Source organism: Corapipo altera, unplaced genomic scaffold (assembly GCF_003945725.1).
Source record: "Corapipo altera isolate COAL_440 unplaced genomic scaffold, ASM394572v1 349, whole genome shotgun sequence".
Classification (NCBI taxonomy): domain Eukaryota; kingdom Metazoa; phylum Chordata; class Aves; order Passeriformes; family Pipridae; genus Corapipo; species Corapipo altera.
The window spans coordinates 984924-998970 of record NW_020884997.1 but is presented as its reverse complement, the minus strand read 5'-3'; the positions used below and the strand labels follow the sequence as shown (position 1 = coordinate 998970).

Sequence of the window (14047 nt, the reverse complement as noted above, 5' to 3'; positions counted from 1 at the left end):
TGGAGCATGGGCAACTGTTTTGCAGCGTGGCTTAGGAAAGTCTGGAGCTGGGTGCAAGCTTTGCAGGCAAGATAAAACAACACACCCTGCTGACATACACTATGTGAGCTCAGATGGTGTCCAGACATACAGACAAACAGAGCAGTTTTTTGACCACTCTGGGAAAAGCAAAACCAAGCAAACACAGAGAACAGATTCCCTCCAGTTATCTGAAACGGCAGAACCACAGTGAGCTGCCCTTTCCCCTTTCATCCTTCCCAAAACAGTCTTCTGAATTTCATTCATCTTCCAGATCACACTAAACAGGATGTCTTCATATTCGCAACAAGATTGCAGAAGCTGCCTTGATCAAGTAGGGCAAAAATACTTCACTTGGTATCCTTCAGTGATCTGCTTTGGTTCCAACTTGTCTCAACAGCAGGAGGCATGAGGGGAGGAGCCACGCTTTGAAACCTTTATAAAAGTATCTGTGCAAGATTTGGAGAGTAAACACTAGTTCAAGGCACCTGCTGCACAGAGCTAGCGGTCTGTAACCTCACAGACTCCCACTTTTGAGTGTCAGGTTAGTAGCAACATGGAGCAGAGATAGTGAGTCAGCAGAAGCACTGGCAGACATCCTCCACCAAGCCTTTCCAGAGCCATGGGCAGGATGGGGTGAAGAAAGTGACAGCTCGATGCTGATCCCCTCCCACCTCAGGAAGGCCCAAGCCAGCACTGTCCACCAACAGCAGACAAAAGCTCTGGAGAGAAACCATTCCTAGGATGAGGTCTGCAGGAAAGGTGAGCCTACGTGTATCAACATCACGTGCTTGGAGGAACCACACAACCAGCCTAACAGACAGGTGTGCAAACAGGAGACCATGAGGCTACCAGTACTCCTGACATGGAACACCATGCACAGAGGGAATGCTGCTGGCACCTCCTTCTCTCCCACCCTACAGTGGGCTCTTCCAGGTGACATACAGCTGGGCTAAGGCTATCCTTGTTTTCATCCTGTAAATCTGCAGTGTGGAAATGGAGGACCAAAGCTGCTGAAGCTCTGGCATATGAAGTGGACATCACACCCCAATCCAGCAATAGTCTCCCCCCAGCCCCCACCCCCCTGAAAGGGAGAATGACAGAAGGCCTTAATGTCAGCAGTGGAGTTAAAAGCTGCTTTAGCAGTCCATTCACAGAGCCACATTTCTGCTTTTTCACCTAGGACACAAACACCTCAGGGGAGAGCAGAGGCACCACTGAGCAGTAACGGGATGAGTGAACACAGTAGTCACAATGAGACAATGGGGGAAGGTGAAGCATGTTTGGACACCAGATACACAGACAAAAAAACCACAAGAAGGCTGAGAGGAGAACATGTGCAAAGAGAACTGAACATGAGCGTGGGGTTAGAAGTGTGAAGGAATGTCAAGTCAAGGAAGCAAACGTACCATTAGTCGGATGCTTTGCAAACGACACAGAAAATCGTTTTACGGCTGGCATAGACAAGAGCTCTGAGGAAATAAAAACAGATCATCTCAGTTAACAGCCTGCTTTGAAAGATCCCCCTACCCTCATATGCTTGCAACTATCCTTTCAGGTTCACCTTCCTGACCTCCACAACAGCTGCTCCCGCTGGCGCTGCGGTAGCACCTAAGACACTCCACCTGCGGGTCTGACTGAACTGCTCAGCCTCGTCGCACTCTGCGTCTCCCCATGCGGGGGGATGCATCTCCCCAGTTGCCCAGGGTCTCCCCTGACAATACACAGCCACACTCTCAGTGACAGACAGCACCTCACACCTTCCCATCACACCAGGCTCAGTCCAGTGCAGGATGCAGCCAGGCCATACTTGCAGCCACCAGAGCACACAACCAAGCAAGCAGCAGCACCACAGGAGGATCGTTCTCAGGATTTACCTCTGCCCAAGGAAAACAAACACCATTCTGCAGAGGGACTGAAGAGTTCTGGCACAGGAACAGCTCAAAACATCCTCTTAATGCAAGTTACACAGAGCTATTTATGAATTTAAAGGTAAATCACCTGACTAGGGAAGAAACAGAAGATCCATGAAGACATGCCTCTACAGTTCTTTGCTCAAAGCATTTCAGTACAGGAGAGGCTTTGGGATACACCTGTCAGAGTAGTCCTCAGGTTTCTCCTGGCCATGTCCCAGGACAGGCCAAGCTCTCCCATACAAATCACACATCAGAAAGACAGTGCAAGGACAGATACTGTGCATCTAATGGGGTGCAAACAATGGGCTTTAAAGGACATGGATTAGGCTCCATAAGGACACTAAAAAAAAAAAAGGGGCTGGAAACTTATTTTTTTTCCCACTCTGGAAATTCCTTAGGTATCATGGAAAAGAATGGCCTGGATCACACCATCTGTATCTGGGATTCAATGTGAGACCCCAGCCAATCATACCTTTTGCTGCTATTTATGAACTTTTAGGAAATATTAGAAAATCCTTTTATTTCTCCTTCATGTTTCATGCATCCATTCTCTCTAGTCCATAAGGTCTGTATGCCTATCCCCCTCACCAGTGTACCAATTCATGCTCCGCAACCCCACTGTGCTCCTCTAGCTACATCCACTGGCTTGGCCAAATAATGTATCTATACCAACTCTAACACTTGCTGCAATTTCATCCACCAGCATAACAGCCCTAAAACCTGTTTTTCTTTCTTTAAACTCAACAAACAGCATAACAATCTTCCCTACACATGCAATCCCTTAGAGGTGTCCAAGCCCTGGAGCTGCAGTCAGCTGCTGACCATGTCCATCCCACCCCAACACCTCCCCTTGCCTTCAGGGCACATCAAATGAAATGGCACTGGTCCAGCTTACTGGGTCCCTGTCTTCAAGCAAGCCAACTTCAAATCACAACCATCCAGGCACCTTCCCTCATCTTGAGATTGGGACAACTTTCTGCTGAAGTGCTCCTTAGCCCTCTTCCAGCTCCAAGCAAAAGAGACTTCAGAAATAAGGGCCCTTGAAACTTCCCTGGAACAAGGCAAGTTCACACTGGTGAAGTGCTATTAGCCACACTGCACCTTGAAGCATCACAGCCATGAAAAACTATCAGGGTTCATGCAAAGATGTGCTGCAGAATCTGAAGGCTTTTCAACATTATCAGCCCAATGAGTGTGGAAAAGGTGCTGAAACAAATGTCCTCCAAGCATCTGCTGTAGCTGCTGTATCACTGACTGCATCCAGCTCTAGTGATGTTCGGTTTAAATTCCATTGTTCAGCATTTCATTGGTGCTCATTTAAGCAGGAACATGCAAATCACGGGCTCATTTCACATTCCAGACTACCTTACCCAGCAGCTAAATGCTCTTCTGCCTCCTACTTGCTTTTCCAAGCTCCCAACTCCTTCCCCTCAGTTGCCCTTATTGCAGCAAGGCACTGGCAGCACAGGGTGCCAGGGCATGCCAAGGAACATGAAAACAGAGGTGTAACATCAAGTCAATAATTCTGGGCTGTGTATTAGTCACATAGTAGTTAACTAAGTCTGTCTTTTAGGTACTTGAGGGTACAGCTACATCTGAGCACACAGTGACCTTGTCACTGAATTTAGGCTAATGCAGGAGGACTACACTTGCCCATGAATGCCCATAGCCAGCTGCAGGAACATTCTGCTACACAGCCTACAGACACAGGCAGCCCAGCACTAGGACTGAGCAGGTCTGTTCTGCACCCAGCTGGGCAAAGAGCAGTCTCTGATGCTTTTCTCTGAGAATCAGTGCTGCCTTGGACTCCCACTCCTTGCAGAGTTAGGAAAGTACAGCAGCCAGGTCCCTTGCTGGCGTTTCCAGCAGCTCCCCTATGACTCACACTCCGATCTTATTCTGTGACCTGTGAGTAGCCAGCACTTGATGCCTGGGGCAGCTCAGACTGCTACAGTGATGCTGAGATTGCTCCCACGTCACCCTCCCTGTCACTGTCACTCACAGCCCACTGTATGCCAGGGAGTGCCCTGAGGAGGTGAGAACCAGCTCAGTTTTTTCTTACACAAGAAAAGCAGCACAGGAAGCCAGTGTACATAATGGCACTCATGGGGTTCCAATAGGGCTGAGAATTGGACATCTTTCCACTCTGATTTGCTAGGTCATTTTCCTTGCCTCAAAACTGGACAAAAATTAAAATGAACCGACCTCCTGTTTTCTCCAAATTACTGCCCTACTCACCTCCCCACCTTGTAATCCACCAATGTTAGTGTCTGTTATGATCCTAACTAGAAAGGCACTCACATTCTGTATTGATTAAAACACCAAGAGGAAAAAGATGAGATATCCAAGACAGATGATTTTACATCCATTTCAGATCAGTGGTACAACATTAGGTGGATTTCCAACCAGGTCACAGCATGCTGTGCAGACCCTGTCCACAGAGCTCCTCAACTCAGTGTCCCAACAAATGGTATGTGAATCAGTAATAAGAGTCTGAGTGCCTTTCCTATCAGGACCACAATGGACACCTGCACTTGTGCATTACACCCTCCAACTGCTCCAGGACAGCTCAGTCTCTCCCTGTGCCCCAATTTCCTTGCAGGTAACAACTTCTGCTGCTCTCTGTGCGTGGCACCAGTGCTGGGCAGGACAGGGCATAGCTGCAGCACCTGCACCCATGGGCTCAGACCCATGGCCCAAGTGCCTTCACCAGATCGTCTTGCTGACCTTTCTAGCAGTTTCAGCACAACTGCACAGAAACCAGACTTTCCAGTCCTTCTGCAGTATTTCATACAAGCAGCCCACTTACCTCAAGCCTTTCAGCTATACTGCCCTTGCTTCCTGACAGCTACCTCACACTCCGCTGCATGCCCAGCCTCACTCTAGTGAGGCTAGTCCATCTCATCCATGCCCAAGCATATCATTCTGCCTTTGGGACAGCTCCATCTTCTGTAGGGCAAAGAGCTTCACTTAGCATCAGTAAGATCACCAAGGTAAGCAAGCTGATGTGATCTGCTGGATTTCCATACCAGGTCAAACCTACTCAAGATCTGGACCAATAAATCCCCACTCACAACAGTGAGTAGTATTAAAATGTCAGACCAAAGTCAGACCTCAGCAATAACACACATCAGCCTAAAACTCCTCTCACAATGTCAGCCCCTGTCTGTCCTAGCAAGCATCACAATTTCTTGGGATATGGTAAATTCATTACTGTAGATGCAGTGAATATACACATTCAGCTGTCTCTTTTTTCAGCAGTCCAAGTCTGTGCTGCAGGAGCACCCTGAGATACCAATGTCCACAAAGTACCACCCTGCTGCCAGGGAACACACATACCGTCTTTGTATGTCAGGCTGCTGGCAAACTTTTTGCCATGGCTGCGTGCGTAGTCCTGGAGGTTGGGGGCACTGGAGGAGCCTCCCAGCACATTGGTGCTAAACAGCCCGGTGCACTGTGATCCTGGAAAGGCAGGGAAGGTGTTAGTATAACATATCCACTGCATGCAACTACAGAAAAGCAGGGTTAGTCCAAGGATGAAGAATGAACTGGTCACTTTACAAGCAATCTCAGGAAAAAACATGATGCCGGGAAGCACAGGGCAGCAAAGTTCTCCAAAGTTCTAAATTCCATAGTGCCAAATGTACAGCAGGTAGCCCAAAGCTCAGCACCAGGAAAGTTCCTAACTCCATCCAGGAGTTTTATTCTGTTTGGCTTTCTTGCCCTGACCTAGGAGAAACACCTTTACTCCCTCCAGTCAGCAAAGCTGCACACTGATGTCAGAGCAGTCAGGATGCCAAACTGCTGATGTTCCTGTCATAGGGCTTTATTGCTCTGCTCTTCTGCCCTTTCTCTTTGGAAAGCTCCTTTTTCTGTAAGACACCAAGGAGAGGAAAGGACTGTTTGATCTGTGGATCAGCCAGTGTGGATTAATTCCGTGTGAAAAAGCAAGGAAAACACTGTGAATAGAGAGTTTGCTTTCACAAGCTGATACTGCACAGCCGCTCAGTCATGTCTCATTGCTCCAGCATAGGTCCACCTGGTCCATGAAAAAGCCTCGCAAAGCACCAGATGTGCACATACCATGGAATCTTACCTACCCTGTGTCAAGGAACACGGCGTGCAAAATGGAGAGTAACCTAATTCCCGTGGCTTTGACTTTGCCAAGCACAGCGCTCTGCACACTGACTTGACTTTGTGTGATATTGAGGAACACCAGGCATTTGGAAAAGGATTCTTTCGACTGACTGAGGAAAACTATTGTGAGTGAGACAAAACCCTATTATGGGCCAGATACAGCCACTGATTGGTTGTAAATTCTTTGCTAAACTGTCTTGCTGCTGCTTTCTCTACTGAGACTACCAGCTGCTAAAACCAACATTACTCCTACATACAAAAAGCTTCCAGAAACAAGCAGGTTGATCTGGTTCCACCTTGTCTGCCAAGGTAAAAAAACCTATCACACTGTTTATTAGTATTTATTGGAACAGTGCAACTATTACTACTATGAAAGAGATCCTGCCTACATTGGAAGCAGTTCTTGATTCTAAAATACTGCATCATATTTTGGTTGGAAGGAGCCTGAAGCTTCCTTCCCAGTGCTCCAGCAGGACTAACTCGGATCATCTTGCTAGTATTTGTCCAGTCAAGTTGACAATATCCCCAAGAAAGGAGATTTCACAACCTCTTTCAGCCCCTGCTCCAATATCTGGCACATTCATGGTGGGTGAAAAATTGTTTCCTCCTAGCTAACTGGAATTCCTCCTGCTGTAACTTGCATCTGATGGTTCTCAACCGACCAGCACGGGCTTTGGAGATAGTCTGTGTCTGTCCCCTCTGCAACCTCCCATTTCAGTGGTGGAACAGCATTAAGGTCTCCACTCTCCACAGGTTCTGATCTGAACAAGCCCTGCTCCCAGCTTCTCCTCCAATGTCGTGTGCTCCAGGCCCATCCACCTCCACTGCCCCTCAGCGGACTCACAACTCTGACACCCACCCCCTCCACAGCCCAGGGAGCCCAGGGCAGGACAGCAGAGCTTCAGGCACAGCCTCCCACAAGAGGTGAACGGCAGGAAAGAGCCAAACCCCTCAGCCTGATGGCTGCACTCCAGCTGATGCAGCCAAGCATGCCATCAGCCTTCCCCGGTGTGAGTGTGGGAAAAATTCCGCCTTCAAATTTAGAAAGATGGCAAAAACCTGTGAGACAAAAAAAGCGTAATGGAAGGTTTTACTTCAGCGTGCTGGGCGTCCCAAAGCCACTAGGGTCTGGAAGCACATGACTGGTTTGAAAACTGCGCCTTTTGTAGTTCTTTCGGTTACATATTCATTAAATGGCACTTTTTATCTAAAAAGGTAATTTCTCCGACCAGAGAGGGGGTATTACCCTTCTTTTTGATTGATTGTGATGTACTCCCCTGGACCTGGTCCTGGGGGGTTCCCCTGTATACAACAGGCTGCTGCATGGCAGAAAAGATCTTTGTTTAGTTACATCTTTACTGTTTGTATTTTTCCCTATTCCCAGCCACAAAAGTTCCCTGGTGTCAGGTTCGGACAGAACCATTCACCTTACAACTCTGCGCCATACCTATTTTAATTAAAAAGAAAAAAAAGAACCCCTCTTTGGTTAATAAAAGCCCCTCCCCCCCCTTTTGCCTTTCTACTCAGTTCATTTGCTTGTAATAAAACCAGGTTATTTATTTCTCATATGAGGACATGCTGTTGACTCACATCACTCACTGCTTTTTGGGGCCCCAGCTCTGTCTCTGCAAAGATCCTTTAGCCAGAGTTCTTTAGAGAAAACGCAGAGGTCCTGAGCAGTGAGCTGTTCACACCTAAGCTCAGCCTGAGCTGACCATCTGCTCCCGGGGTGACCGAAAGCATTCTCACAGCACTGAACTGAAGCTGCTCCCGCAGGGTGACACTGCTGATGGCTTTCCACAGCACAGACTAGCACAGACAAAGAACTCTTGCCTGCAGGGTCATGGATACACAAGCCTTAGAAAATTTCCTCCTTATGTCTTAAATTGATGCTGAGTGCTGACTCAGCATGAAATGGAATCTGTCAGAATGCAAACGAAATTTTGTCATGCAGAAGCCAGGATGATACTCTTAATTGCTCTTCCACAGCTTAAAAACAAACAACAGCAACAAAACCCACTCAAATGACTCATTTACTGGAAGATAAAAATGGAACATCGGATTTTTAGGACTTTCTATCTTGAGAAACCTTGTCCCACTAATCATTAAGCTGAGGATACCTCAGTGTTTCTGCTTCCCTGCTGCAGACAGAGGCATTTTGCTAGTGCCCTTAAGCCAGAAGAAAATTTACAAAGATGACTGCATGGACAACAGCAATTATCTACAGTGAACTCCAGGAGACCACGCACACACACACACACATCCTAAAGAACATAAAGGCCATTTGGATTTAAATGTACCTGCACTTGCTAGAAATTACTGTAAGTGCTGGATCTTTTCTGTGCATTTAATTTTCACATCTTCATTTGATGTTTAAAAACAGACATCCTCAATTTCCCTCTGGGAGTCTCAGCATAAGGCTTCATGCCACTGGCAGTGCTCAAACAGCCTGGAGTGATTTTACCCCATTTTGAAGCCTTCTTGCAAGCAAAGAAAGGCACTGAAACTTCCCTGAGCTTCTCAAGCTAGAAGCATACACACTATGGCAAACAATCCACAACAATGCACTTGATGCTGCCCAGAGAAAGTGGCACACTCCAAAGCACAGACAAAACAAGTTGCAGCCACCCCTTTTCCAAAGAGAGATTTCAAGGGCATTTTTTAAATGACAGTAGAGGCACCATTCTGGCAGGTATGGCAGCAGGGCTATTGCAGGAGCTCCGTCCTTCTCCCCGTTCCTGCATGCCTACACATACGAGGTTATACCTGGACAGACACTCCATTTTCCAGAGATAAGGACAGCCAGGCACTGACAAGGTCAGGCAACATTCAACAGGAGGTACATTCAACTTCAGAAAAGTCAGAAACAGCAGGTAGTGCCTGAATGAGGCCCCTCACAGTACAGCTGCTGAGACAAGTATTAAAGCAAAAGTTCAAGCTCCAGTGAGTTCTGTATTATCTCTCACAGAGAAAACACATTTCAAATCCTAAAGGGAGAAGAAATTAGATTTCTAAAAAAAACAAGCAGGAAAGGAATCAGGAAGATTCCGTGAAGAGCTTGACTTGTGCAGGTAAAGAGGCATCGTTCTTTGTAACAGGCCTCAGGTTAAGAGAAACTCACAGAAACACAGATATCCTAATCTCCAAGGGTCGTGCAAGCTGGTGTGGCACCACAGGTCTCTCTTGCTCAATCCTTCTGTGCCTGCAGCTACAAGGTTCTACAGAGGAGAATGATGGCTGGGCTGAGTATCCAGCTGGAGGTCTGTGTCACAGATCAGGTCTATCAGTTCCTGCTTAAGGTTTTCTCTCTGCAGTGCTTCACAGTCAGAAGACTAACCAGCACAGACTTCCCAGCAAGGCACATCAGGCAAGAATCTGAAATTAAATCTGCTCGATTCACATTTCAAATTTTGTTGTCAAGAAAAAGTAGTACTGTACAAAGGCGCAGAAGAGCAGTGGTCTTCTCCATTGTCAAAACAGACATTCCTCTGAAACCTGGAAAAGGCTGTAGTCCAAGGGTTGTAATACCTGCTTTCCAGAGTACAGGCCTTCTGGTGCTCACACATCCAAACAGTAAAAACAGTTTGATGCACTTGGTTGTTCTCCAAGCAGATGCACCTCCTTGACTGTGCACTATCTCACAGAAACTCCCATATTGATCCACACGGACTCACAGAATACCCAGAGGTTTCTTCAAGTCTAAGCAAGGCAGTCTGTCACAGCTCACTGAATCCCACAGTGGGGTTGGGAAAGGCAGAAATAAGTGAACACATTCAAAACCCACCATGGCCAAAGTTATTGTCCCTTTATGAAAATAATATGCATCAGCAATTCCTATTTAGATTTTTCCAGCTTGCTGGGAGCATACCTGTCAGACTCCAGGCATACTTCCTAACCACTCAGAAGAAAATTCTCTTTCCTTGTTAAGAATTAGCTTTCCAAAGAAGCAGCTTGTTCAAAAGTGACAAAGAAATGATCAGCCTTTCAGAAGTTTCTTGGCTGCAGGTTGTCCATATAACAGAGTAACGAACTGATGAATCAGAACTGCTGCAAGTCTGCAGCCATGCCACAATGCTAAGATGGTTTTAGAGAAAAAGAAAGTGGGTGTAACTTGGCCATTATCACCTCCTATCTGCAAGACTCAGGTTGCACGGCCATTTCGGAACCTCATGCAGCAAAGACAGCTTTTGAGTTTCCAAATAGACCTTGCTTTAGCAAAAATCTTTCAGGAAGAGTTTCAACTATTCAGAAATAGTTTAGGTTAGGATGACAGGGAATGGAACTATCAAGGACAGGCAGAGAATACCAAGTGCCCCAAAATATTCTCTTCCACTGGTTACCACGCGAAGAATGGGTGACCCAGGACTCCAGCTCAATTAGAGGGCTGCCAAACACCTTGCATGTGACACATCTGTTCCATACAATGGATCTTTATGAAGCAAAGGTAGAAGTAGAACAGTCTCACATGAAGAGCAGTTTTGCACATAAACTGCTGTTTTGCAGAACAGAAAGCATGTTAGTTCTAACCTAAAATCATTTCTTCCTACTAAGTTCAGAAATGGTGTAACAAATGAGAGCATGAGAGAAGAAGAAGGCCAGCCTGCAGGTTGGCAGTTTGCCCTGTTCCTCCCATACTACAAAGGATGAAAAGTGCATCTTCTGTTGCTACCAGGTGAAGGAGAAGATCGTACACAAAAAGAAATACACTAAGAGACTCTCTACAATGGTCTCAACAGTAGCACTGAGAGAAGACATAAAACACACAGAGACATACAAGGAACTCAAGCCAGACATGTATGTGGAGAGACAGACTGACGCCCACGGAAATACAAAGGTACAGGTGAGCAGGCTGGTTACAGGTGAGGTACAGTACCTAAGCCACTTTGCTTCATCTCAGAAGACTGCCTGGAATATGTGCTGAAGAGGCGATAACCTCCTGATTTGGAAGAAGATTCAGATAGCACCTGTAAAGACAGATAGTGTAATCAGTGTTGTGCTCCAAGTTACCCACTGCTCTCAAAAGCCTTTACACATCAATTGAAGGTAAAGAAAGGTATGTCTCTTCCATAAAAACACCATTTTCAAGAAGCACAAAGGTACTTATATGCTAAGATTGTGACAGTGAATGCTCAATTTTAATTTCAAGTTTGTGTTGGCTTGTGAAACAGTGGAGATTTGAAAAGTACAAGGGGACTCATGTAGTGAACTCCTTGTCTCCCAAGACTCTTGCTGGAATCACTAGAACATAGACTTCCACTTTAGCAGCAGGAAATCATATCCTGTTCAACTTAGCATGTTAAACATAGCCTGTTACAAAAAGCCTCTGAGCGCCGCACACAAAGGTGACAACACTCAGCACTGGAAGTGAGCTAACAAATATCTCAAACCTTAACTCTGCTTTCACTGGTTCAGAAAACTGATGGCAAAAACCCCTGTGAAATCCCTCCAAAAGGAGGGACAATTTCAGAGCACTCTGAAGGTGACAGTCACGTGCTGACTGTGACACTGGTCTTGTGACATGGAACGGCCAGGAAGGGGAGAGGTTAGAATGGTAAAATCAATTTTGTTACTCCAGCAGATCAGTGAATGGGACAGTTCTAAACTCTGACAGTTTCAACACTCTGGATGAACCCACCAGTGAGAGGGACCCCTGATCAGCATGAGATCTCAGATGGGAGAGAAGAACGAGAAACACGGAGCTGCCTTTGTGAGAGGCAAAGGATGGAGCCTAAGGGAAGGCAGAGATGTCACCATAGCTAGGTGACGAGGTTCCATGTAATCTCATAGTTGGCTACACCAGTGCCTCTAAAGAGCATGTAATCCAAACAATTCTTGTGTTTCTCAAGCACTTCTTTACCTGCTCTTCCTCATCAGTTCCTCTAGCCTGTGTTTCCCCCATCCTTCCTCAATGGGGAATTTTAGAGGTCTGCTTTCCACAACATCCTTCTTTACCTTCTGCAGATCCTTCCCCAGCATCAGCTCAGACTCTAACATGTCAAAAGTAATGCCAGGAAACCAAAACCAAGCAAAAGGCCTTTGTTAGAACAAGGAAGGATGCCCACAGCATAGTTACCTCCATGGACCCCGTCTTCCGGTTCCTGATGAGCGGCGACCTTCGCTGGATGCTGACTGGCTCAGAGGGCTGTGGGGACTTCTGCTGAGCACAGTCTGGCTCATCGCTGCCCTTTTTGGAGAGGTCCTCCAGGCTGCCTTGGTCAGCCTTCTTGTCCTCGTTCTGCCATAAGGAGACACTGATGACTACAGGCACGCGGCCTTTGCCACAGCTGCCCTGCACCAGCTCCAGCTTCAGATCCTGCTGAGCTCTGGAGGACACCCATGGCCCCACCAGCCCCTGACGAACCAGGACGGGGCAGGGACATGACCCACCAGCTGCCTGTGGGCAGGGGAGAGCGGCCAGCAAAGAACTCATTGCAGAAGGGCCAGGCAGAGCAGAACAGCATGCAAGGGTCCCCTGGGGCTGGTGGCCCCTGCCCAGGTGTCTGCTCACCTCCGCCGAGGCCGGCCGAAAGCCAAATCCTGTGGGCACATTCCTGTCCTCCTCGCAGCCTTTGACACCAGGGCTGAAATGCAGCTCCACATGGAAACGCTCCTCTGAAGTGGGGTCCTGTGAACACACAGCACAGGGAATAGGTAAATAACCAAACCCGGTTTATCCTACCATCAGCACAGGCCAAGGTCCCACCCTGCCATGCCGGCCAGCACATCTTTTGGAGGGAAAGCAGAAGCAACAAGAAACCACAAACAGAATGGCTTCAAGTTTGTCTCATCCAAAAGGACAGCCCTGATCAGCCCACAGCTGAGGCATTCAGACTGTTGTCATTTTGGAACAACAGCCACAGAGGAGTAAAACAGAACTGGGCTCTATATGTATATATATACACACCCCTAAACCCCAGCCCCCTACGACCCACTCCTGCTGTAAACCTGGCACATGGCAGGACAGGGGGAGACTGGGTCTCTCCTAGACCTTCAGTCAGGCTGTTCCAAGATTTAAATAACTGTCTCTAATATTAATTTTTCATTAAGCTTTTTTTAAAGGAAGTCAGAGCTTTTACAGTATCTGGCACTAATGATGTAAAAACAAAAGTTTCACCATTTTGACTGACTGCCAGATCCACACCACTCCTGAGAGCTCATCAGACTTTTTTTTGACAAGCAGAACTTCTACCATTAGAAGCCCACACTAGCTCTGTGAATACAAGGCTCTAACTTTATAGGATGTGGGGAAGGGGCTTCTCCCCTCACCACTACAACCTCCTGCAGCATAGACCTGAGTCATTAAGGTCTGGGGATCAGGATGTGCAGTTTGGTGCCATACCTACTTACAGTCACCATCATCAGCTCCCACATTCCAGATGTTTATTAAATGATTCTCTTTATTTCCTGAAGATACCAGTATACACTTCCCTAATTATACCAGCACACTTTTAAAATAAAAAAAAGTTTATGAATGTGGAATTTCTGGATATTTTCTAGAAATATTTCAAAAACACAGCCAAATATCACTTGTTTTTACTTATTTTTTCCTACTGTTCATTTGCAATTAATATTGAGAAGCAGCAAATAATTTTGCACTAGGAAATGCTTTAAACTAGTTGGTATTGATTACATAAGTTTGGTGTTACTGCTCAGGGTGACATTCTGCTTACATGTAACAAGCCTTAACCTGGGTCACTGCCTCCCGCTTAAACCCAAAAACTAGCAGTTGTGTTAATGATCCATCTGTCTTTGTTCACAGGGGTAGACAGTTCAGGTTACAGACTTCCAGTTGAACTCATCTCTGGGGACTGTGCCTGGCATCATGGCAGGAAGCATTTTATCCTACAGCTCTATCCCTCACCTTGTTGTTGTCCTCGTAGAGCATGATAACAATCTGGGTCATGTAGTTCAGCTCTGAGATAGCACTCAAATAGTCCATGGCTCTCTTCCACTGCTGGTCTTTGTTTTCCTGATAT

General features: G+C 46.7%; 1 protein-coding gene across 10 annotated transcripts in view; it reads right to left on the bottom strand.

The window, feature by feature from the left end:
• The window catches only part of PPIP5K1 (diphosphoinositol pentakisphosphate kinase 1), a 46198-nt gene that overhangs the window by 8696 nt on the left and 23455 nt on the right, over positions 1-14047 (bottom strand). For 4 of the 10 annotated variants that reach the window (XM_027666678.1, XM_027666677.1, XM_027666682.1 and 1 more), the window contains 7 exons: positions 13933-14040; positions 12580-12696; positions 12145-12306; positions 10945-11035; positions 5274-5396; positions 2881-2985; positions 1428-1490 (listed from right to left, as the gene is read on the bottom strand). In XM_027666678.1, the coding sequence (XP_027522479.1) occupies positions 1428-1490; positions 2881-2985; positions 5274-5396; positions 10945-11035; positions 12145-12306; positions 12580-12696; positions 13933-14040 (769 nt within the window). The remainder of the gene's footprint in view (positions 1-1427; positions 1491-2880; positions 2986-5273; positions 5397-10944; positions 11036-12144; positions 12307-12579; positions 12697-13932; positions 14041-14047) is intronic. The other 6 variants (XM_027666680.1, XM_027666683.1, XM_027666686.1 and 3 more) reach the window with 4 other exon arrangements.